The 27,243-nt window shown below is 34.0% G+C and overlaps 2 protein-coding genes across 2 annotated transcripts; both read right to left on the bottom strand.

The window, feature by feature from the left end:
- Nucleotides 1–3,767: 3,767 nt before the first annotated feature.
- Nucleotides 3,768–7,346, bottom strand: LOC110467422. The gene is made up of 3 exons (XM_021524579.1): nucleotides 7,302–7,346; nucleotides 6,388–6,615; nucleotides 3,768–4,693 (listed from the first exon to the last, which is right to left on the bottom strand). Exons 1-3 carry the CDS (start codon nucleotides 7,344–7,346, stop codon nucleotides 4,151–4,153), a joined length of 816 nt encoding a protein of 271 aa, XP_021380254.1. The 3' UTR covers nucleotides 3,768–4,150.
- Nucleotides 7,347–14,300: 6,954 nt separating this feature from the next.
- Nucleotides 14,301–20,108, bottom strand: LOC110467421 (histidine N-acetyltransferase-like). The gene is made up of 3 exons (XM_021524577.1): nucleotides 19,950–20,108; nucleotides 16,481–16,708; nucleotides 14,301–14,843 (listed from the first exon to the last, which is right to left on the bottom strand). The coding sequence occupies exons 1-3, from the start codon at nucleotides 20,106–20,108 to the stop codon at nucleotides 14,301–14,303; spliced, it is 930 nt and encodes a 309-aa protein (XP_021380252.1).
- Between the last annotated feature and the right edge of the window lie 7,135 nt (nucleotides 20,109–27,243).

Raw genomic sequence — 27,243 nt, 5'->3', positions numbered from 1 at the left:
GGTGTTCTAAATTTTAATTCGTAGCGTATTGATCTTTTAATGTATGATGCCCGTGCGTCATGTTGTATAGATTGTATCCCAGTCGGCTATGTTTGTTAACTTTATAATTCAAAATAAAAATATAATTCAATAGGAATAATTCGTATCACGTAATCTGACTAAACAGGCACGAACAGACTGAGATAAAACAATAAGTACGTATGTATCATGTGACCTGACGACACAGGCATGAGCAAACTGATATAAAACAGTAAGTAGGTATTATCACGTAACCTGACTACACAGGCAGGAGCAGACTGATATAAAGCAGGAAGTATGTATGTTTCACGTGACCTGACTACACAGGCGCGAGCAAACTGAGATATAGCAGTAAGTTTGTATGTATTGTGAACAATAGCTAGGCCATTCAAAGGCAGTCAAAATCTAATTCATAAAGAACCGGGAAGATGCATAATTGAGTATATTTAACCTACGTTTTGAAAATATATAAATGTTACATTTATTATCTTACGTATAAAGTCATGACCCCGGTCGCTCAAAGGTTAGTTTTATTGAGTGAAAAAATCAAATTGTTGCCACCAACACAACGGTCCTTCAAAGCAGAATCTCCTCAAAACAAATCAATCTGTCGTATGTAAACAAATCTATATTAGCATTGAAATGATGTCAGATTTTATTGATTTGTTGTATTCAATTAATTATCTTTCCCTTAACACCTAATAAACTCTAATAAACATTTGAGCCGCCGGGGCCTGGGTATTTGATCAAAGATATAAACATGAAAGAGTTAACAATTTAATTCAAACAATGACATTTTCAATGAAAGCTGTTTCTTCCTTCAAAATTTCTTTTGACTGACATATGCAGGCGAGGTCAAGATCAGACGGTTTTTGGTGAATATATATTGATATAAATATCGAAGCAAAAAGATTAAAATTTTAGACAAAAAATCAACAAAAACTTAAAGACATGTTTAATTAGTATTCCTTATAATTCATTTTAATTAAGATATTGACTAGTGAATAGGCATGTTTGATTAAGAGGTACTCATTTCCATATACACATGTACCTTTCTTTTTTCTAGTGTCTCCTTTTTATCCATGTAAAATATTTTAAAAGGGAATTTTACTAAATCAGAGATTTCCATGCGTAATATGTAATCTCAACAAAAACAACAAAAACTGTTTCCTCCACACAATTTTAATATATGGTAATTGAAATGAATTGCTTTACGTCCCCTATAAAATGATTTCGTCTGGGTAAAACAAAACAATAAATCGTACAAATGATGTAATATATAGAAAATTTCAGCACAAAAAACAGAAAAGTGCTAAATCGGACACCATTAAAACATTAACATCAAAATCGATTAATATCAAAATCGGTGTAAAGGTTGAAATGTTCTTTTTTAATCTTAAATAAAGCGCATTACGATGGATAAAGTGTAACCATGTGATACATAAATAGGATAAATCTGTTTTCAGTTGGCAATCCTAGCCAATAGGAACTACTGCCAACTGAAATGACAAATTTTATATAGTTGTTCATGTTGAATTTGTACTTTTCTGTTGGCATTCACATCGACAATGAATGCCAGCTGAAAGGAGTTCATGATCATTTTAAAAAATATGTTAATCTCATGTCAGAGAATATACTGATTTATTTGAATTCAGCATTAAGTTCAATTAAGTATATGTATAGTGTGTGTTTTTTAACATAGCAACTATCTTCATGGAAGGGTCAGAGATGACCAACGTAGCAGTTATAACATCAAGAATTCAACAATTAGAACGTGACATCTATAGTTTTGGTAGGGTTTTACAGTGTCGATGTCCTACAGTAGTAAATATCTGACATAAAATAACTTCGCTGAGTTACTAGATTGATGTTATGTTCTAGGTACACAAGACTTTCGTCCTATCCGAATATTCAACCTGCAAATGGAAATATTCTGATTAGTATAGATAATACCAGTCCAAATGGCTTATAGTTGGGTATGTGTAAGAGATATCTGGAATAAATACACAAACGTATATATATATAAAGAGAAAGACATCTGTTTAAATATTTACTATATAAGTCAGCTATGACACACACCGATGGTTTACTCCCTATATAGCTTTTAACACATGTAGTTTTACCTCAGTTGGTCTGCAACGACGAAAATAAATACTTTGGATCAAAGGTAAGAGTGCATAGAAACACAACCAAGATAAATGTGCATGTGTCGGAAATAAATCAGTTTCATAAAACTGTTATACAATGAAATAGTTCAATGGCCATGGACTAAAATGTATTCTTGTTCAATATGTATGATATACATTTTGAACCGGAAGTGCTTCTAAGCTGAGTGGTGACAGTAAAACTATAGATTTCTTCAACTGCAAACATGGCAGAGTGAAATTAATCAGACGCTGCCATTCCAAATTGCTGCATGGTTTTCGTAATAATGTCTGGATAATGTCTGCCTTGTTAATGGTGTATTACGAGATTAACGTCTCACGATGATTGAAAAATCATGTACAATTTATAACACGCACCATATGACGCGTTTATGCCCCGACTTGTAGCATCCCAATCGCACGATATCAGTAATTGAAAGTCTATCCATATTGTCCACACATTCGAACCTGACGGCCTTTGCAAGGGAAGCTTACCGAGGGCACGTGCCACAACATGCATGCTCATAACTTCAGTGTGTCGTGTATACGTGCTCACGATATAAAATGTATGGAAGCCAATATCTGAAATAAACGTCAAATTAATTGAATGCAGTTTTTGGATTTGTTATTCTGGCAATGATGCGATTCCACCAATATCACATTGATTTTGCATTAAACATTATGTTTGGCAACAAGATATTTATTTTAAAAGTGTATGCTTAATTTCGCCGTTCAGTACATGTATATATATGCACAGAGACTATAATTCATGGTATTAATATTCGCTTGGTATTTAATTTCGCGCTATCTTTGGTGATTGCAAATATGGCGAAACTAAATCTCTCGCGAATATTACTAACTACTAGTATGTATATATATGGTATGTTCTGAGTGTTACTTACCTTCAATACCACCCTGGTCTTACTGCTGGCTTAAAGGACGTCGTAATTTTTTTCCCTGATTAGCCAAAGACTTACAACAGACATTAATTGTCAACGTTTAGAAACACCGTATCAACACACAAAGACAGAATAAGCGCTGATTGCCATTATGCACTCCACAGTGTTCGCACACAGGGACAGAATGAGAGCTGATTACCAAAACGCATAGCACAGTCTTAACCTTGAATCAACACGTAATTAAAAAAACCCATTACAGAGTATTTTTATATATATATTAATTTTACGAGTGAGATATATTCGGAAACAAACAACATATGCCAAATGATATTGTCAGAAGTCCTTCATCTAGCAGAAACATTATAAGATGGAAACATTTAATAGCATTTCCTTCTAACCTATAGAGCTACAACAGAAACGAAAAAAATAAATGACGGTAGTTCTAATTTAGAAAAAAACACACAGAATAAGTATCTACATTTATAAAAACCAAAGGCTCTCCAATATGTACATTCCTTGACAGAAGTTACAGAAACAGTTATATTCTTATTCGTCGAATGCAAAATAGTAAAACAGTTATAGACAAATTCAAAACAATAATTGCAAAACAATGAGTATTGACATTATACCAAGAAGGCTAACAAATGATCAATAACTGTACTCTTTAAATATGTTATTTTTATTTTTTAGTATACAAAACTCCACATTTACAAACAAAAGTTAAGGGCATAGTCTTTTCAACAAAGGCTTGGACATGAATCAAACTCGAGTAAACCATAGGAAGTAAAAGAAATTGAGTATGATAAAACTGTGTTAACCTACATGTATGGAAATATAAAAATGAGATTATACCATGACATTCCCTGTCCCTCTTCGTGTCGGTAAAGAAAGTCTTTGTTTAAGAGACTTTCAACCACATAGACGTATTTTAAGTCAAAGTGTAAAAGATAAAAATGTGATAAACAATGTCAAATTATTTGAAGCAGCAAATATTTAAGGAACATTATCAAGTTTATTTTACAAAAGAGTTCAACGTCCAAAGACAGAAACAAACCATCTTGCCGAAAATGTTAATTTTATATAAAATACTTAAATCGTGGATTCTTCAGCTGCATACATAGTGGAGTGAATTCTATCAGAAGCAGTCATTCCAAACTGCTGCATGGTTTTCGTAATAATGTCTGGATCATGTCTGCCTTGTTCATGGTGTATTAAAAGATTAATATTATCACGGTCAAACGTAGAACATTTTCTGAGATGCTCTGCCATGTGATCTGAAAACATTTGTTCTGTCAAACTACCATATATTTCTATAGTGTACCTAATTCCGTTAGGTACCGTGTAACTAACTGCCAGTGTCATGAGTTCGAGTCTGACCGAGTCCCCATCTTTACAGTCACTGCCTAAAATAAGACAGAAGTCGTTGAAGAAATGATCGACATTAATGGCCAACAGACGATACGGTACCCAGTCAGCAATAATTCTTCCTTGAGGAAACAAACTGTCCGTGTCTGTTTTTGATGAAAGTAGTTTCTGCATGTCCGCCTTGTTCAGGATCCTGATTTGTGTATTGGTAACGGTAGGGAGAGAAGGGACGACCTTTGACACTAGTCCTTTGTAGAGCAAGATGGCCTGAAAACAAATATGATTTTTTTTTAACAAAAAATAAAAGGAAACAGAAATGTAGCCTTTTCTTAATTACCTTCAAACATATATCTGATTGATCAATTAATTGTTAAACAAAAAGTTAACATATTGGTGAGTTTTATGGTTGAATGTTGAATAAAGATATGAAAGTTAAGGAAAAACCTAAATTATGAAGGATCTTTAAAAATGTTAACTCTTAAACATGTGTTCGATCATAAGAATTGTTCATAAGCATTATATGTATCTGTTCTACCACATGGAACATATTCCTTCGTGTCCACTTAAGTGCTTATAAAACAATGTGACCTAAATCAATCTATGACTGATCTATAGCATAAAGTTGATTGAAATATTCTTTATTTCTAATAATCTTTACAAAAGAATTTGTTAAAGGTTTTCATAGCATATAACCGACATTTCTTCAATGTATATGAAAAGCAATCCACTAGTCAATTAAGTCATAATTTATTAACGATAATAGTAATTTAGGAGAAAGTCAGATATTAAGTAAATCTTATTTGTTTTAGTCATGGATACCAGTAGTATGACAGTTCATAAGGTTAATTAAATATAAATGGGATATCTGTATCAGGAATGAGATTAATGCTATCAATTTGGTACACTGGAATAGCATATTGCACTTTAATTTCCTCTATAGACTTTTTGACAAGATCTAAATATATTCAAACTCCTGTAGTAAAGAGTTATTGAACTTCCAAAGGCCGTTTCCTTTTTTGAAATCATTAAATTCAAGAGAAATAGTTGGTATCGATTGAACTGATCTATATCCGCGCTCAATAGTGGATTCATATAAACTGGATAATACATTTTCTGATATAAGGAAAAAATCTAGACGTGCTTGTTTACGAGGGTTGCTTTTTCTCCAAGTATATCTTCTAGTTTCTGGGTGTTGTTTCCTATAGATATCTACCATGTTAAATTCCTCAATAAGTTCCTGAAGTTTATCTCTAGATTTAGGATTATTTATTTGTCTGTAATTTTCATCATAGTCTTTTCTTGAATTAAGTACTAAATTAAAATCTCCACATATGAGAAAACACTCATTATTAAATTCATTTATTGTTTCTGCTATTTTATCATAAAAAACTGGGGTATCAATATTTGGACCATATAATGTAATCAGTGTTATCTTTTTGTCTTTTACCTCTCAATCTAATGCAAGAAAATTTCTTGAAAAATCCTTTTTCTCTCTTGTTACTTTCACATCAAAGTTATTATTAAGTAATATGGTTACCCCTCCAGAATTAGACTTGTAAGAATTAAAATAACAGTGAAATCCCCATTCTGCCCTAATCAAATTTTCTGTTTTTTTTGTGAAATGTGTATCTTGAATACAATAGATATTATGATTTTTTGTTCTCAGGTATGGAAATACATCCTTACGCTTATTGATATCACCCAAACCTTGACAATTCAAGGACAATACTCTAGTTCCTTCTACGACCAAGGCTCAAAAAGGAAAAATGACAGTTCATAAGGTAATGAACTTTTGAAAATATTTTGTCACTTGAAATTTTAAATAAATGAATGTCTGAATCATATTCACTTTTCGATTTGAAATGTATCATGTGTGGTCTTGTGCAACGTATTATGTGTGGTCTTGTTATTTGTTTTTAATGCAAACTACAATGGAACATATAAGCTTTCAAAAGCAATACCTTCTGTAGAACGAGGGTGGCCTTCCCCTGCTCCACTTTCTTTAAGAGATTTGTATTGCCGAATGTGTACACTCTGCGTTTGAGCCTTAGATTTCCTGCATTTTCCTGAGAGATGAAGTCTCCCAGGCGATTGACCATCCCTCTACCTTCGTAACCTTTCCGGACACGTAGTGCCCGTGTGAGCATGGTCTCCCCGTCATCAATGAAAGCATCACATCGGAACGCTACCTACAGGCGAAACGTAAACAACCGTGCATCAACATACAGCAATTGCAATTATGAGTTTAACTGCTCGTACAAAACAATCAATAGCAGAATACAAATGTAGAAAGACGTCTTAATACATAACCAGTAATCGTAGCATTATTTACCAGTTCTTTTTTTGTCCTTTTTACGGGTGATAAATGTCTTTTGCTTGTTCCAGCTTCTAGTTTGTTAAAATATCTTCGGTCGACAGTGAAGGAAAGATGGATGTAAACTTTTAATTTTTGGTTTAGAAATAAATTATGAACAATACTTGTATTATTCTTGTTTAAGCTACTCATGAACTATAATACTAAAATTGTTTACAATTATTCACTATTCTTCTTTCTAAAACAAAGTACCTGACAACTGATGACAACTTATACTTGTGACCTCCAAACCGGGTAAAGATCAAATTCGTTTCAACAAATTTGATAGCAAAAAAACCCGCAAACATGTGAAAGCATCCAATGTATCTAGTGGTATTCATTGTCTGTTACGCTTATTTAGTTTACAAACTTCATAGCAAACTGCAACTGGGCTAATACTTGTATTCTTCGCATTAATCGAAATTGAAGTTATTTTCGCATAGAATTATAGAATCAGTTGATCTATTACACCTTGTGTAGGATGTTTCTGATTAGTGCTGACGGATTTGACTCGATACTCACCATAGTTTTATTCACGGTCAATGCATACCCGATGTGATTGGTCATCATTGACCGATACAGTGCTGGTAGATAGTCCATACCATCATATACGTCATCCCGGATAGCCGTGACGTCATCATAGTCCTGAATGCCAACTAGTCGACATTCAATAAGATCCATGTTTTATTAGCAGCTTGTTCAATGGTTTTACCTTTTTTCAGTAAAACCCCAAAACAAACCACCTCAACGTTGTTTTCTGCAATGAAAGTATCATTGATAATACAACATGACGTAAATGTGTGTGAAAATCAAATACTGAAAGAGTTTATCAATTTTCTTTTATTTCAGATTAATATTTTATAAAGTACTCGAAATATTGTAACCCCTGTATATAGTCACCTTTCACGTAACAGGGTGATATAATCTGTTGGAGGTAACAAGTATGAGTTTTCAGGTGAATACGAGGATTTATTAACCCTCGAAGGAGAAATTTCCCTCGGCCTTCGGCCTCGGGAAATATGAATTTCTTTGGTCAATAAATCCTCGTATTCACCTGAAAATAGGTCAATAATTGTATAATATGTACACCTTTGAACAACTATATCAGTAAAGGACACATGTATATGACCATTATCTTTTTGTTCCATAATTTTGTTATCTTTTTGTTACACCATGGTCGCTTATCGCGGTACATGTATTTACAACTGGTCAAGGGCAAAACGTCTAGGGAGTTTTATTATCGTGACTTGGGATAATTATAGACGACGTTCAAAAGCGGATAAAAATAGCTGTCCTACAGATTTTTCTATACAACGTATTTTATACATGAACAGTACGAATGAGATGTTCTCTGACTTTCTGAATTAGTGCACAATAAATATAACATTAATCATCATGTAAAATGTATTTAACTAAAAATCGGTTTTGTCATAATAACTTTAGACAGACATGCACAATGTATATATATATATATATATATATCATATATGTCTTATATATATATATGTATGTGTGATATATATGTTATATCTACCGGACAATGAAAACGTAATACGTTTTAGTATATAAACATTGAGAGTTGATTTTCAACGAAAACAACATGACGTACCTTTTTTGTTTGTTGGTTTATGGAGGTGGACTTTTCCCCACAGTGCAACATTCAAGATGGTGGCCTCCTGTTAAAGGACCGTATTCCTACCGAGACACATGACATTCCTAATAGTCTGCAAATGTTTTACGCTCCGTGAAAGTATCACTTGCATGAGAAGGTTTCGGTTACGTAGAATGAAGTTCCACTTTGATAGCAGGAAAATGCAACACATCCTACACTAATATTCCATATGTTAATCCAAATCATCAGCATATATTCTCACGATTCAATACCTTCAATTTCTTAAGATACAGGAAAATATTTGCTTTTCATATATTTGGTGTTTGATTAGCGAAACAATGTGGCCAGCAATATCAAAATGTACACGGTCTAGCACATTTACATTTACTTTTCATTTATCTATCTTATCGTAATCTGTTTAGTTTACGAAAGGGTCGATCTTTGGAACGTTTGAAAAAATTACCCTCTGTTGTCTAGTTTGATATATTATACCAAAAATATGGTGGTCGGTTAGGGCCAAATAACAAATATCGTGATTTCCCTCCCTCTACCTTAAGGCACAAACGAGAAAACACGACGGAGAGGAAGCAAGGCTAATCTTGCTAAGGGCGAGGGGACGAGACTTACCTCGCTAAGGGCCATATTTGTAATTTTGCCATTACTGGCTACTAAAACCCATTGGTTCTACCCTTCTTTAGGATAATATCAGCCCGCCCATCTACCGATCTCATCAGATCTCTGGGGTGACTTACAGGGTATGCCTTGCGCTTTTAGTGTTCTATATTTAACGTGATGAAACCAGTCATCCGAGGGACCAGTCAGTAAAAGTTACGCAATGTTAAATGTATAAACCCCATTTCTTAATCATAGTTACAAGGAATGCAATTGTACTTAAATTTGTACCGATCAATTGATATCTGGAAATTTTATGATGACTTGTCTGGTTTCGCTTTGCGGTGTCATCGTCTTGAAAACTTCTGTATAAATGTGTACATAGTTTAGGTGTCATTTCATAGCATTCAGGCTTGTTACTTAAGATAGTAACATGTTATAATGCTGGTTAACGTTTTTATGAATACTTTATCCTTAACGCCTAGGGAAAAAACTTAATTCGCTGAGTAAAGTTTTAATAGCTAAGTTCAAGTTCAGCATATCCACCACAAACCATCCAGGGAAGAGAAATAAGACAGTGCGTGTTATCATTTGTGGCAGATTTAAAAAAAAAAAAAAAAAAAAAGATCAGAGAGATATCTCTTAATGCCTAAATTGATGTTGATGCATATATTTTGTTTTACTAGATAAAGAGGGACGCAATGAGCTGGTGGTATTCATGTTGTGTATGCTAATTTGTGTGTACGTAGTATATATTTCTCTAACATCTTGTTCATTTTGTCGTTTTATTGTGAGACAGTATAACGGAGATTTTTCTCTACAAATATGTGTTTAGGGATAGAGGTGGGGCGAAGAACTAAAGCGTTTAATTATTGTAATTGTTTATGATGATCTGTCGATTTGTAAGAAAAGCTGATCTTGTCGAGAATTGTATTATTGACTGCTGTTTACTGTTCGGGTTTTCTATCAATGACATACTAGAGAGGTATAAGTTTATCTTATTTGATAGCATGCATCTATTTCAAGAGTGGGATGTAATGTAACGAAGGTTATTTATCTAGGTATTTAAAAACGAAACTAGGTTAGCACGATAGATAAATGTTTTCGCTAATTTGTAAATTATTACACCATGCAAGAGTTAATTGTATATTACCTTATGTTGCATTTGAGGTGTTCTGAATTTTAATTCGTAGCGTGTTGATCTTTTAATGTACGATTCCCGTGCGTCATGTTGTATAGATTGTATCCCAGTCGGCCATGTTTGTTAACTTTATAATTCAAAGTCAAAATATAATTAAAAAGGAATAATTCGTATCACGTTACCTGACTACACAGGCACGAACAGCCTGCGATAAAACAGTAAGTATGTATGTATCATGTGACCTGAATACACAGGCACGAGCAAACTGATATAAAACAGTAAGTATGTATGTATGTATCACGTGACCTGACTACACAGGCACGAGCAAACTGAGATAAAGGAGTAAGTTTGTATGTATCGTGAACAATAGCTAGGCCATTCAAAGGCAGTCAAACAAGTGTGCGGGCATACATATCTGACTAAATCTAATTCAAAAATAACCGGGAAGATGCATAATTGAGTTTATTCAACCTACGTTTTGAAAATGTATTATTGTTTCATATGCTATCTTACTTATAAGTCATGGCCTCGGTTGCTCAAAGGTTAGTCAACTTTAGTAAGTGAAACATTGTTTCCACTAACACAAGGGTCTTTCAAAGCAAAATCTCCTCAAAATAAATCAATATGTCGTATGTAAAAAAATCTATATTAGCGTTGAAATTATGTCAGGTGTTCCTAATTTTTTGTATTCAAATTATTATCTTTTCCTAACACTTAATTAACTCTAATAAAAATTTGAGCCGCCGGGGCCTGGGTATTTGATTAAAGATATAAACACGAAGAGTTAACAATTTAATTCAAACAATGACATTTTCAATGAAAGCTGTTTCTTCATTCATAATTTCTTTAGACTAACATATACAGGTGAGGTCAAGATCAAACGGATTTTAGTGAATAAATATTGATATACATATCAAAGCAAAAAGGTTCAAATTTTAGACAAAAAATCAACAAACACTAAAAGTCATGTTGATTTTTTTCCCCTTATTATTCATTTTAAATAAAGATATTGACTAGTGAATAATCATGTTTGAATAAGAGGTAGTCATTTTCATATACCTTTTCTAGTGTCTCCTTTTTTTATCCATATAAGATATTTGAAAAGGGAATTTTATTAAATCAGAGATTTCCATGCGTAGTATGTTATCTCAACAAAAACAACAAAAACTGTTTCCTCCACACAATTTTAATATATGGTAATTGAAATGAATTGCTTTACGTCCCCTATAATATGATTGTATCTGGTTAAAACAAAACAATAAATCGTACAAATGATGTAATAAATAGAAAATGTCAGCACATAAAACACAAAAGTGCTAAATCAGACACCATTAAAACATTAACATAAAAATTGATTAATATCAAAATCGGTGTAAAGGTTGAAGTGTTCTTTTTTAATCTTAAATAAAGCGCATTACGATGGATAAAGTGTAACCATGTGATACATAAATAGGATAAATCTATTTTCAGTTGGCAATCCTAGCCAATAGGAACTACTGCCAACTGAAATGACAAATTTTATATAGTTGTTCATATTGAATTTGTACTTTCCTGTTGGCATTCACATCGACAATGAATGCCAGCTGAAAGGAGTTCATGATCATTTTTAAAAATATGTTAATCTCATGTCAGAGAATATATTGATGTATTTGAATTCAGCATTAAGTTCAATTAAGTACATGTATAGTGTATGTTGTTTAACATAGCAACTATCTTCAGGGAAGGGTCAGATATGACCAACGTAGCAGTTATAACATCAAGAATGCTGACGTCAACAATTAGGACTTGACATCTATAGTTTTGTTAGGGTTTTACAGTGTCGATGTCCTACAGTAGTAAATATCTGACATAAAATAATTTCGCTGAGTTACTAGTGTATTGATGTTCTGTTCTAGGCACACAAGACTTTCGTCTTATCCCAATATTCAACCTGCAAATGGAAATATTCTGATTAGTATAGATAATACCAGTCCAAATGGCTTATAGTTGGGTATGTGTAAGAGATATCTGGAATAAATACACAAACGTATATATATAGAGAGAAAGACATCTGTTTAAATATTTACTATATAAGTCAGCTATGACACACACCGATGGTTTACTCCCTATATAACTATTTACCTCAGTTGGTATGCAACGACGAAAATAAATACTTTGGATCAAAGGTAAGAGTACAAAGAAACACAACCAAGATAAATGTGCATGTATCGGAAATAAATCAGTTTCATAAAACTGTTATACAATGATATAGTTCAATGGCCATTGACTAAAATGCATTCTTGTTCAATATGTATGATATAAATTTTGAACCGGAAGTGCTTCTAAGCTGAGTGGTGACAGTAAAACTATGGATTTCTTCAACTGCAAACATGGCCGAGTGAAATTAATCAGACGCTGCCATTCCAAATTGCTGCATGGTTTTCGTAAAAATGTCTGGATCATGTCTGCCTTGTTAATGGTGTATTACGAGATTAACGTCTCACGATGATGGAAAAATCATGTACAATTTATAACACGCACCATATGACGTTTTTATGCCCCGACTTGTAGCATCCCAATCGCACGATTTCTATATCAGTAATTGAAAGTCTATCCATATTGCCGACACATTCAAACCTGACGGCCTTTGAAAGGGAAGCTTACCGAGGGCACGTGCCACAATTTGCATGCGCATAACTTCAATCTGTCGTGTATACGTGCTCACGATATAAAATGTATGGAAGCCAATATCTGAAATAAACGTCAAATTAATTGAATGCAGTTTTTGGAATTGTCATTCTGACAATGATGCGATTCCACCAATATCACATTGGTTTTGCATTAAACATTATGTTTGGCAACAAGATATTTATTTTAAAAGTGTATGCTTAACTTCGCGTTTTTGTACATGTATATATATGCATAGACATTATAATTCATTGTATTAATATTCGCTTGGTATTTAATTTCGCGCTATCTTTGGTGATTGCAAATATGGCGAAACTAAATCTCTCGCGAATATTACTAACTACTAGTATGTATATATGTAGTATGTTCTGAGTGTTACTTACCTTCAATACCACCCTGGTCTTACTGCTGGCTTCAAGGACGTCGCTATTATTTTCCCTGATAAGCCAAAGACTTACAACAGACATTAATTGTCAACGTTTGGAAACACCGTATCAACACACAAAGACAGAATAAGCGCTGATTGCCATTATGCACTCCACTGTGTTCGCACACAGGGACAGAATGAGAACTGATAACCAAAACGCATAGCACAGTCTTAACCTTGAATCAACACGTAATTAAAAAAACATTACAGAGTTTTTTTTATATATATTAATTTTACGAGTGAGATATTTAGAAACAAACAACATATGACAAATTATATTGTCAGAAGTCCTTAATCTAGCAGAAACACTATAAGATGGAAACATTTAATAGCATTTCCTTCTAACCTATAGAGCTACAACAGAAACGAAAAAAATAAATGACGGTAGTTCTAATTTAGAAAAAAACACACAGAATAAGTATCTACATTTATAAAAACCAAAGGCTCTCCAATATGTACATTCCTTGACAAAAGTTACAGAAACAATTATATTCTTATTCGTCGAATGCAAAATAGTAAAACAGTTATAGACAAATTCAAAACAATAATTGCAAAACAATGCAAGAAGATATTTTAGAAACACGAGTATTGACATTATACCAAGAAAGCTAACAAATGATCAATAACTGTACTCTTTAAATATGTTATTTTTATTTTTTAGTAAACAAAACTCCACATTTACAAACAAAAGTTAAGGGCAGAGTCTTTTCAACAAAGGCTTGGACATGAATCAAACTCGAGTAAACCATAGGAAGTAAAAAAAATTGAGTATGATAAAACTGTTTTAACCTACATGCATGGAAATATAAAAATGAGATTATACCATGACATTCCCTGTCCCTCATCGTGTCGGTAAAGATTTTTTTTGTTTAAGAGACTTTCAACCACATAGACGTATTTTAAGTCAAAGTGTAAAAGATAAAAATGTGATAAACAATGTCAAATTATTTGAAGCAGCAAATATTTAGGGAAAAAATTATCAAGTTTATTTTACAAAAGAGTTCAACGTCCAAAGACAGAAACAAACCATCTTGCCGGAAATGTTAATTTTATATAAAATACTTAAATTGTGGATTCTTCAGCTGCATACATAGTGGAGTGAATTCTATCAGAAGCAGTCATTCCAAACTGCTGCATGGTTTTCGTAATAATGTCTGGATCATGTCTGCCTTGTTCATGGTGTATTAAAAGATTAATATTATCACGGTCAAACGTAGAACATTTTCTGAGATGCTCTGCCATGTGATCTGAAAACATTTGTTCTGTCAAACTACCATATATTTCTATAGTGTACCTAATTCCGTTAGGTACCGTGTAACCAACTGCCAGTGTCATGAGGTCGAGTCTGACCGAGTCCCCATCTTTACAGTCGCTGCCTAAAATGAGACAGAAGTCGTTGAAGAAATGATCGACATTAATGGCCAACAGACGATATGGTACCCAGTTAGCAATAATTCTTCCTTGAGGAAACAAACTGTCCGTGTCTGTTTTTGATGACAGTAGCTTTTGCATGTCCGCCTTGTTCAGGATCCTGATTTGTGTATTAGTAACGGTAGGGAGAGAAGGGGCGACCTTTGACACCAATCCTTTGTAGAGCAAGATGGCCTGAAAACAAATATGATATTTTTTTAACAAAAATTAAAAGGAAACACAAATGTAGCCTTTTCTTAATTACCTTCAAACATATATCTGATTGATCAATTAATTGTTGAACAAAAAGTTAACATATTGGTGAGTTTTATGGTGGAATGTTGAATAAAGATATGAAAGTTAATGAAAAACCTAATTTATGAAGGATCTTTAAAAATGTTAACTCTGAAACAGGTGTTCGATCATAAGAATTGTTCATAAGCATTATATGTATCTGTTCTACCACATGGAAAATATTCCTTCGTGTCCACTTAAGTGCTTATAAAACAATGTGACCTAAATCAATCTATGACTGATCTATAGCATAAAGTTGATTGAAATATTCTTTATTTCTAATAATCTTTACAAAAGAATTTGTTAAAAGTTTTCATAGCATATAACCGACATTTCTTCAATGTATATGAAAAGCAATCCACAAGTCAATTAAGTCATAATTTAGTAACGATAATAGTAATTTAGGAGAAAGTCAGATATTAAGTAAATCGTATTTGTTTTAGTCATGGATACCAGTAGTATGACAGTTCATAAGGTTAATTAATTATAACTGGGATATCTGTATCAGGAATGAGATTAATGCTATCAATTTGGTACACTGGAATAGCATATTGCACTTTAATTTCCTCTATAGACTTTTTGACAAGATCTAAATATTCAAATTCCTGTAGTAAAGAGTTATTGAACTTCCAAAGGTCGTTTCCTTTTTTGAAATAATTAAATTTAAGAGAAATAGTTGGTATCGAATGATCTGATCTATATCCGCGCTCAAAAGTGGATTCATATAAACTGGATAATACATTTTCTGATATAGGGAAAAAATCTAGACGTGCTTGTTTACGAGGGTTGCTTTTTCTCCAAGTATATCTTCTAGTTTCTGGGTGTTGTTTCCTATAGATATCTACCATGTTAAATTCCTCAATAAGTTCCTGAAGTTTATCTCTAAAAATTCAAATCTCCACATATTAGAAAACACTCATTATTAAATTCATTTATTGTTTCTGCTATTTTATCATAAAAAAACTGGGGTATCAATATTTGGACCATATAATGTAATCAGTGTTATCTTTTTGCCTTTTACCTCTCAATCTAATGCAAGAAAATTTCTTAAAAAATCCTTTTTCTCTCTTGTTACTTTCACATCAAAGTTATTATTAAGTAATATGGTTACCCCTCCAGAATTAGACTTCTAAGAATTAAAATAACAGTGAAATCCCCATTCTGCCCTTATCAAATTTTCTGGGGTTTTTTCTGTGAAATGTGTATCTTGAATACAATAGATATTATGATTTTTTGTTCTCAGGTATGAAAATACGTCCTTACGCTTATTGATATCACCCAACCCTTGACAATTCAAGGACAACTCTCTAGTTCCTTCTACGACCAAGGCTCAAAAAGGAAAAATGACAGTTCATAAGGTAATGAACTTTCGAAAACATTTTGTCACTTGAAATTTTAAATAAATGAATGTCTGAATCATATTCACTTTTCGATTTGAAATGTATCATGTGTGGTCTTGTGCAATGTATTATGTGTGGCCTTGTTATTTGTTTTTAATGCAAACTACAATGGAACATATAAGCTTTCAAAAGCAATACCTTCTGTAGAACGAGGGTGGCCTTCCCCTGTTCCACTTTCTTTAAGAGATTTGTATTGCCGAATGTGTACACTCTTCGTTTGAGCCTTTGATTTCCTGCAGTTTCCTGAGAGATGAAGTCTCCCAGGCGATTGACCATCCCTCTACCTTCGTAACCTTTCCGGACACGTAGTGCCCGTGTGAGCATGGTCTCCCCGTCATCAATGAAAGCATCACATCGGAACGCTACCTACAGGCGAAACGTAAACAACCGTGCATCAACATACAGCAATTGCAATTATGAGTTTAACTGCTCGTACAAAACAATCAATAGCAGAATACAAATGTAGAAAGACGTCTAAATACATAACCAGTAATCGTAGCATTATTTACCAGTTCTTTTTCTGTCCTTTTTACGGGTGATATATGTCTTTTGCTTGTTCCAGCTTCTAGTTTGTTTAAATATCTTCGGTCGACCGTGAAGAAAAGATGAATGTAAACTTTTAATTTTTGGTTTAGAAATAAATTATGTACAATACTTGAATTATCTGTGGTAAGCTTTGTTGAAATAATTCTTGTTTAAGCTTCTCATAAACTATAATACCAAACTTGTTTACAATTATTCACTATTCTTCTTTCTAAAACAAAATACCAGACAACTGCTGACAACTCATATTTGTGACCTCCAAACCGGGTAAAGATGACATGACACCCTTTATATGCCATAGGTATAATATTTCAGTTGCTAGTATTGTATATTATATATATATCATATAATATTTGCTCGACAACTATGGCTGAAATGAGTTCCAGGTCCTGATTTGTTTTTTTACTTATCAAAGTTAACTTACAAATCAAAAATGGCATTTGCCACCACAACTACTGTAAAATGATTGATTTAATATATGAAGTTTGATTTGCTGGTAATTTTAAGTCTCCTAGCCTCAAGGAAAGTATCTGCTTTAATCGTTAAAGTTAACCGATTTCATTGTTTTATCAAATGCCTATTTCCAATGTGTATCCGCTGATTGTACATAAAAGGCATTTGGGGATAAGCATGTATCTTGTCATATAGTTTAGTTATATGATGATATTTAATTTGTGAAAGTTTCATACTTATCCCACAATGCCTTTCTACTTAAAAACACATTTTCCTGTGATTTAGAGTACAAGGACCAAAGTGCATCTCCTTGCCTAACACCAAATATAACCTGAGAATACTAGTCTATATGAATGTAAGTAGATAAAACAGATCAGTAGAGTATTTATTGTAGTAAGAGGGGCGTTTGACATGCTACACTGACCAAAAGTCAGATACGCTTTGTAGTTTATGCTTTGAAAACGCAAAGAGAGACTAAGTTGTTCGTTCAAGTTAATGCTTGCAATTAACAGTTAATCCTTTTGTTGATTTCATACGGTTTATTTTGTAACATTCCATGCTAACTGCTACTCATATTATTTCTTAATACTTTTTGTTCCATTACGTTAACCATGCCATCGTTGTATGTTGTTAAAAGAGATCACCCATCTGACCTTCGTAACAAGACGAGACTCGTTTGCCTCTTCTGTATTATGTTGCTTCTGCATTTTGCTGAGACAGTAAGGCATTTTGATATTTATACCAAAGTCTTTTACATATTAGTAACGTCACGAAAACCACGGTCAACAATCAATATAGCTTTGCCACGGAATTCGAAGAGTTACGGTTTGAACACGCAACAAGTCACAATGAGTGTAATTTACTTCAGTGGAAACGGTAACTTCGGGCTGGGATGTACTTGTAGGAATATCTTTTAACTCATAAAAGGGTTTTCTACATACATTGAACACAGGGTAACTAGTTTTTATTTAGCTCATAGGACACTTTTTCTTTCAGATAGGTCAAAAGTTGTTCATCATATATTTTTGGAATGTTGGCAGTGTGCCTCTTTTTATAACATACACTGATGGCATGTTTAACGTAATGTAACAAAAAGGGAAGAAAAGTAATTAAGAAAGTATATGAGTAACAGCTAGCATTGAATGAACCAAATAAACTGAATGAAATCTACAAAAGGATTAACTGTTAATAGCAAGCATTAACTTGAACGAACAACTTAATCTCATGTAGCATGTCAAACGCCCCTTTTACTACTATAAATACTCTACTGATACTGTTTAATCTACATACATTCATATAGACTAGAATTGTCAGGTTTTATTTGGTGTTAGGCAAGGAGATGCATTTTGGTCTTTGTACTCTAAATCACAGGAAAATGTGTTTTTAAGTAGAAAGGCATTGTGGGATAAGTATGATTTTTTTTACAAATTAAATATCATCATATAACTAAATTATATGACAAGTTACCTGCTTATCCCCAAATACCTTTTATGTACAATCAGCGGATAAACATTCGAAATAGGCAGAACATTTGATAAAACATTGAAATCTGTTAACTTTAACGATTAAAGCAGATACTTTCCGTGAGGCTAGGAAACTTAAAATTACCAGCAAATCAAACTTCATATATTAAATCAATCATTTTACAGTAGTTGTGGTGGCAAATGCCATTTTTGATTTGTAAGTTAACTTTGATCAGTCAAAAAACAAATCAGGACCTTGAACTCACTTCAGCCATAGGTGTTGAGCAAATATTATATGATATATATAATATACAATACTAGCAATTGATATCTTATATTTATAGCATATGAAGGGTGTCATGCACCTTTTAATTCACTTAAAATTGAGAGATATTTGAAAAAGCAAAGTTTGAGATGTATCCAGAAGCCATAACTCAGTATAAAACAATAGGAAAGTATGTAGTCAATATGCAATTAATGTAAGTCTACTTAAATGAGTGAAGTGGTAAATTTCAAGTCAAAATATTAATAAGAAAGGAAATTATTGAGAAAACAAATTACTTTTCAATTGAAAATGACCGAAAAGACCCCCCTGGCGTAATTCTTCGTTTTTTATAAACAATCTTTAAGTGACGATTGAATTTCAGCCATTTTTCATTCTGTTACTTATGCTTGTCTAATTGATACATGTTTTCAAAAACATAAATGGTATTATTTTGATTTTTAAGCTCATTTTGAAAACAGCAAACTATATTTGTGATTAACCATACCCCTTTTGGTACCCCCAGAAACCCACTTTCGGTCAAAGTTTTTACCTTAGTTTTTCCGCATGTCATACAATAGGACATCTTTGAACAAAATAAGGAGGTTAAAATCTGAATATACCGGGGCCCAAAAAGGGCCTTTGCTAGCAAAAAAACCTGCAAACATGTGAAAGCATCCAATGTATCTAGTGGTATTCATTGTCTGTTACGCTTATTTAGTTTACAAACTTCATAGCAAACTGCAACAGGGCTAATAGTTTTATTCTTCGCATTAATCGAAATTAAAGTTATTTTCACATAGAAGTACAGAATCAATTGATCCATTACACCTTGTGTAGGATGTTTCGTATTAGTACTTGGTGACGGATTTGACTCGATACTCACCATAGTTTTGTTCACGGTCAAGGCATACCCGATGTGATTGGTCATCATGGACCGATACAGTGCTGGTAGAAAGTCCATACCATCATATACGTCATCACGGATAGCCATGACGTCATCATAGTCCTCAATGCCAACTAGTCGACATTCAATAAGATCCATGTTTTAAATTAGCGCTTGTTCAATGGTTTTACCTTTTTTTAGTAAAACCCCAAAACAAACCACCTCAACGTCGTTTTCTGCAATGAACGTATCATTGAGAATACAACATGACGTAAATGTGTGTAAAAATCAAATACTGAATTCATTTAATTTCAGAATAATATTTTATAAAGTATTTGAATCATCGTAACCCCTGTATATAGTCACCTTTCACGTAACAGGGTGATATAATCTGATGTTGGATTATTTAGTCCCGATGTTTGCTGTAACCTTGATGGCCACAGTTATCTGAAGTTTAAATTAGTTATCCTTTAAAATGTTAAGTATGGTCACAGTGAGGACACAGGTATCGGTGGCAACAGCAATTCGTGCATCAAAATTCGTAAAGGGGATGTGTTGGTGGAAATCCCTGTTTGAATATATATTGTGAAATACGTAAAGCGGATGTGTTTGTGAAAACTGGAAACTTCGGCTAAGTGCATTGTACGTGTATATATGACAACGGCTGACTACCGTTTACCACCAGGTATTAAAGCTGGAATTAAAATTACATTTACTATCTTTCATATTTATTTGTTATCGTTTTCTTTGTTTATCTGTTTTTGTGTCTACAAACCCTATTCAACAGATGGGCATTCTGGGTACGTTTGACATGACCCTGTGTGACCTGTTGGATAAGTGGTGATCCATTCATTAGATATCCAACCGCTAGCCGTTGGATGGTATGTATAGGTCACTACTTATCGAACGCCTAGCGGTTGAATAGGTGAAATAGTCAGTTTGTAAACACATTAGGTGACGTAATCGAAAGTTTTTAAACATTTAGAGGTGATTTTTAACGGATACAACATGACGTACCTTGTTTGATTGTTGTTTTTGGAGGCTGACTTTTTCCCACTGCAATATTTTAGATGTGCTTACTACACTACTACTGCTGTTGCTTCACGCTGACTGATATAATCAACACTGTCTAATTCCCTTTCACCATTCCCGACAGTGTATATATGTATATATGTATATATGTATATGTCAGCTTTTAAGTGTCTAGCTATTAAGGTGGCGGGATACCTGTACATAGGCATGAATGTTCTTACGATTACTGGACCGTATCAGTAGTGAGTATGTACGTAAGGGGCTGTAACAAAAGAAAACAAAAGAATCTATTGTTCGATTTCTATAGGCTATTGTTCGAAGACAATACATCAAAGGAATCTATTGTTATCTATTGTTATCGATTTGTAAAGGTATTGTTATCGATTTGTATGGTCTATTGAATTGGTGGCGTACAGGTGTTCCGAGGTCATTGACCTAGAAAATGCGGTCAGTGGGGAAAAACCAAAGCACAGGTGTTCCAAGGTCATTGACCGAGAAGTGCGGGGGAAACCCACATATATGGTGTGAAGAAAAAAATAGGAACTTTGGGGGACTGTATATATATATTGATGATCCAGATCAAGGAAGCCGAAACCTGCAATACCCGATTACATCGGGCGGGGTGATCCGACCAAAGATTAACGGAGGGAATAACACTAAAGAAGAAGAAGATGGTGGCCTCCTGTTAAAGAACCGTATTCCTACCGAGACACCTGACATTCCTAATCTGAAAATTTGTTATGCTCCGTAAAAGTGTCACTCGTACAAGAAGGTTCGGTTACGCAGAATGAAGTTCCACTTTGATAGCAGGAAAATGCGACACATCCTACACAAATTCCATATGTTAATCCAAATCATCAGCATATATTCTCACGATTCAATACCTTCAATTTCTTAAGATACAAGAAAATATTTGCTTTGCATATATCTTGTTTGATAAGCGAAACCATGTGGCCAGCGATATTAAAGTTTTACTGCGTTACGTAGTATAGCAGTTAAGAGTTGTTTGTATGTTTCATTTCCTAAAAGCTATAGGTTTCGGACAGGCGTGAGGCCTGAGAGTAATGAATACTCATAGCGAATTATACAACCGAAAGCGGGAATGCATAGTGATTGAATCGGTGCGTGCAAAGTAAGGTGCATGAGATTTACGTATGGCAGGGCGGATGTATACGTGGTTGGTTCGAATAGGACGAAAGGCATTCTAGCCTGAGACGCCTAATAATACGATCGATTAAAAAAAACACCATTTTCTACAACTTTTGTTTAGTGAAACATATGTGAATATCAGTATTGAACTTGTTTTCATAGATGATGTAGGTCATTACAAGGTTTTCCAGAGCTTTTGTGACTTATTGAGTTTTATCTCTGGTTTTTAACCCTGGATGTCGGGGGAGGTGGTTCCCTGAAATGTAATGAATGTATCATTGTCCAGATGACATGGAGGAGTAAGAATTTGAAATTATTTGTATACAAGTGTCACAAGTGAAATATCATGCATTTCGAATAAACGACTGCTCTATCCTGTAAGAACATGCTACCGGCATATATGTGTTGTTTACATTGATTAGGAGGGGTTATAATCTTGGGTGAATAGGAGAGACCATCATTTCTACAACTTTCGTTTTAGTGAAACATATTTTAATATCAGTATTGAATTTGTTTTCATAGATGATGTAGGACATTACAAGGTTTTCTAGAGCTTTTGTGACTTATTGAGTTTTATCTCTGGTTTTTAACCCTGGATGTCGGGGGAGGTGGTTCTATGTCAATTATGATAATTCACGATAAACACATTTACATAAATTTACACTTAATTTATCAATCTCATCTTGACCGGTTAGTTTACGTATGGGCCGATCTTTGGAATGTTTGAATGTTACCCTCTGCTGTCTAGTTGAAAAAATTATACCAAACAAATGATGGCCGGCGAGGGCAAAAATACAAAATATCGCGATGTCGCTCCCTCGACGTAAAGGTTCAAACGAAAAAACGAGACGGCGATAGAGCGGATCGGCCCGCCCATCTACCGATCTCATCAGAACTCTAGGGTGACTGAAAGTGTATGTCTCGCGTTTTAAGGGTTCTATATTTAATAGGATGAATGCAGGCATACTAGGGACCAGTCAGTCAAAGTTACGAAATGATAAATACATAAACCCTATTTCTTAATCTTGGTCACACGGAACTCAATTGTTCATAAATTTGTACCGATAAAATGTTATCTGGAAAGGTGGGGTCAACATTTGGCCCCCACTTTGAATTCTTTTATTCTCTTGCCATATGTAGATACATAAAAATGATCAATAACTGCATAAATGATTATTCATAATAACTACTGATAACCGTCGTGGACCTTCTTGCATAACACCAGGTTGAGTGACGGGGGTTTCCGAGCAAAATGACAAATGTCACTGGCGAATGTTATTTTGAAAATGAATTACGATAGTGTACAGTGTATAAAATTACTATTATTTTAATACTAAATATGGCATATTGGTATACATGAAGTAAGCGTATTGATACTTTAATTAGAAAAACATGCAAAATTTACACAAAATTTAAAATATAACCAACATTGTCAACTTGCCTATGTATAGTTACAATAGTAGTCTATATTTCAAACTTCTTTAAAAACTTTCCAGATAAATATTCTATCTACAGAATTTTTTTTATGTATTATCAAAAGCGATAAAGTACTTTTTCAGCATGCCAAACATGATCAATGCCCAATTTCACATAACATTGAAGATTTGACTATCAATGTTTATTATGATAAATACCGACACATTTTCTGTTTTTGTATCATACCAAAACACTTCATTATATTACGCATGATTTAAAGTTATGTGCATCAGTAATGACTCATGAATATGTATTCTGCCAAAGTAATCTTTCCTCTGGAGAATTATTATAGGTTGTGATTGTGTTATAGAAAATGATATGCAATAATTTTAAAACAATAAAATAACCTTAATAGCAAAATTATTATACACTTCATTATATCCCTGAAACGAAGTAAGGGGGGTATACTGGAATCAGCCTGTCAGTCTGTCCGTCCGCAGAAAAAAGTTTGTCCGGACAACTCCTTCTAAAGTAATGGACTAATTTCAACAAAAGTTTCCACATATTATAACTACCATCTGAAGGTATTTTTTTCATTCTGAACATTTTGTACGGAGTAATGGCACTTTGTTAAACAATACTTGTCCAGACAACTTCTCCAAAACTACGGGGCCAATTTCAATGGAAGATTACAGATATGGTAACTGCCCCCTGACATTGTGCATCAAAGTAGCATGTTTTCATTCCTACTCTTTAAAAAGGAGTTATGGTTCTTTGTCGTAAAAAAACCTGTGTCTGCTTCATAAACCACCGGGCCGATTTCAATGAAAGTTTACAGATATGGTAATTACCTCCTGATGTCGTGCATCAGGGTAGTATTTTTTCATTTCGACCCTTTTTAAGGAGTTCTGGCCTTTTGTTAAAAATCTTTGTCTTGACAACTCTTCCTTAACTAATAGGACGATTTCAGCAAAACTCGTTCATCTAGGCTAACAGGATTTGGTATGCAAGGTAAGTCAGTGACCTATATGCTTAAATAATTACTGGTGTGAGACTATGGACTGCTTTGCAATGCTTTGTCTTAGTTAGCCTTTAGCTTACAGCTCTGGTTTATACAGGAGCGGGTGGTATAAGTAAGCCTTTGGCTTACAGTTGTAATTATTATTTTATTTTGCCCATTCATTAAACAAAATATGAAAGAATGTTATTTTATATCGTTAACGCTAAACAAATAAAACAAGGAAAGATACCCTTGTCTGACTCCCGATACAAAGCTTTTATTTTAGCACATATGATTTTTGTGACCTTGAACGAAGGTTAAGGTCATCAACATTTACAAAACTTAAATCCATTCACATGAACAACGTACTGGTCAAATATCAAGACCCAAGGACCTTTCGTCATGACGAAACACAAGTTAAAGGAAAAGTGGAAGGAAAGCTATGTTTTTCTATTTTTGAATCAAAAGTGTTATATAACAAATTTACTGGTTGTCATTTCTTTTAGAAATTCCTGATGTTGAAAGATATTATTAATAGCCAACTTTTAAACAAGTATGTAAAATAGACTCGTTTTAGAACTATGTGAATTAGCGGGTCAAAAATGGAAAAAAAATCACAAGTAATGAAATTTCACATATTTTTCTGCTTAAATCTTCAATAAAAAGAACAATTCTTTCTTGAAATAGCGTAATATTCGTTATCAAAATAACAATTAGAATATGTTGCACACGATGATGACATAATTTTATAGTAATTGTGTCATTTAAATGTTCTAGGAGGAATTGAATTACCGAACCTTTAACACCCACACAGGTGTAAGTCAATGAGGTCCCATTTATCATGAAATGAATTCTGAAACTAACCGTTCCTGATTTAAGCGTCCTATACCCATACCTTTTTGTATTTATCTTGTTTTGAAATTCCATGCGGGGCCGACGCTAACGTTAAATCTCCATAGGCGTTGACCCTACCTTTAATGATGACTGGTTTCGCTTGGTAGCGTGACCGTCTTGATAACCTCGGTATATATGTGTACATTAGCTAAGGTGTCATTTCATAGCATTCCGGCTTGTTACTAGAGAGTGACATGTTATAATGCTGGTAAACGTTTTTATGCATTCATTATCCTTAACACCTGAAGACAAAACTCAATACGCTGATTACAGTTTTAATAATAAGTTCAAGTTAAGCATATCCAAAAGATCTGGGTAATCGTATCACGCGTTAGGGGGCTTGTTCAACCTTAAAATACCGGTTTATACGACTGTTCCTCCACGTTCTATTTTCCTTTTCCTTTAATATGATGTACTTAGCCCAGATACCTTAGTTGCATCGAGTATCTCTTTCTGGCTAGTTCAATGCCTGTATAAGCAACTACAAAGGGACAACCCCCGGCACACAATCTGACCTGAATTTCAATACAGCTTCAACCGGGAAAAATAATTGCCCTGTATCTTGTGTTTATCTTACCCAGGTCCCTGCAATAACATAACCAAATTCATGTTATAACGTGTGCGTGTTGGTGGTCACCCTCCAATTACTTACTTACGCTCGACGTTGCTGAACTAGTGAGCGGGTCCCCGAGTTATACCGTATCACTGGAAAAGCTAGCTTGCCAATAAGGCAATATTTTCTCCTCATATACCTTAGCTGTTACACTATTCCCCCCATCCGAGAAGTCTCGTCCCGAGACTTAGCATCGGGAATCCCGTAGGTCCTGCCCGAGTACAAATGCAACTTCCATTACCACCGGGAACTGGCCTTACATGATCATAGAGTCACTACGCTGCCACCAAATGTAACGTGCGGGCGGTCATCCATCGAATAACTAACCACGCTCGATGTTGCTGAACTAGTTAGCGGGTCCCCGATTTATACCGCATCACAGGAAAAGCTAGCTTACCAGTAAGGCAGTATTTCCCCCTCATATACCTTAGTCCTGCAATCAGTGGTTCCAGATAGACTGTCAGAATATCCACACCAAGTCCTATGCAGTATTAAATGACAGTATGGTAAGCTGGTACTGTATCTAGTGTAACAAGCCCAATTATAGTTCCATCACATTTGATCTACACGAAATTAATACATCCCAAATCGGTATAAGAGCTTAAGAAAAGGCACCCATGGAAAATATGTGTCCTCCAATACCCATCCATTGCTCAACACCAACCAAATAAAGAAAATCCGATTTTTCTTTAAATTCCTGCAGGTAATAAATATCTTCAATCGACAATCCATCAAAAACAATACAAGCAAAACACTTCCTTGATAACATACCAAAGGGAACTAAGCCTAACATTGTCGTTGGTACGGAGACTTGGTTAAATCCCAACATTAAATATTCTAAATTATTTCCAGCAGATTTCAATGTCTTAAGATTGGTTTGTTTGTGTTTTACGTCCTAATAATTTAATCTTGCTTGTAACAAGCATTTTCAATTTAATCTTGCTTGTAACAAGCATTTTCATTGGCTTAAAAATGTATGTTATCAGCCCAAAACGTAAAAAAGGACGTCGCCGTTTGTAACGTCGCTTTTGATTGGCTGATACAGCAGCGCAATAATTTCTAAGAGAATAGAGTCCATCAATAAAATTGGATTCCCACAGGGATTTTGTATAGTAGATTAAATTATAAGGATTAACTTGAATATATTTTTCATGTTATGGAGATATAACACAAAAAAACGGAGTGTACTC

This window comes from Mizuhopecten yessoensis, unplaced genomic scaffold (assembly GCF_002113885.1).
Source record: "Mizuhopecten yessoensis strain PY_sf001 unplaced genomic scaffold, ASM211388v2 scaffold11173, whole genome shotgun sequence".
In the NCBI taxonomy this organism is placed as follows: domain Eukaryota; kingdom Metazoa; phylum Mollusca; class Bivalvia; order Pectinida; family Pectinidae; genus Mizuhopecten; species Mizuhopecten yessoensis.
This window is presented reverse-complemented; position numbering and strand designations above follow the sequence as displayed.

Bases quoted from the DNA above. Each gene is read 5' to 3' on its own strand.
- LOC110467422 (XM_021524579.1), bottom strand. From the start codon at position 7,346: ATGACCAATCACATCGGGTATGCATTGACCGTGAATAAAACTATG. The intron at 6,616-7,301 runs GTGAGTATCGAG...TTTCGCCTGTAG, and splicing joins TGACCGTGAATAAAACTATG to GTAGCGTTCCGATGTGATGC. The intron at 4,694-6,387 runs GTATTGCTTTTG...ATTTGTTTTCAG, and splicing joins CCACCCTCGTTCTACAGAAG to GCCATCTTGCTCTACAAAGG.
- LOC110467421 (XM_021524577.1), bottom strand. From the start codon at position 20,108: ATGGATCTTATTGAATGTCGACTAGTTGGCATTGAGGACTATGATGAC. The intron at 16,709-19,949 runs GTGAGTATCGAG...TTTCGCCTGTAG, and splicing joins TGACCGTGAACAAAACTATG to GTAGCGTTCCGATGTGATGC. The intron at 14,844-16,480 runs GTATTGCTTTTG...ATTTGTTTTCAG, and splicing joins CCACCCTCGTTCTACAGAAG to GCCATCTTGCTCTACAAAGG.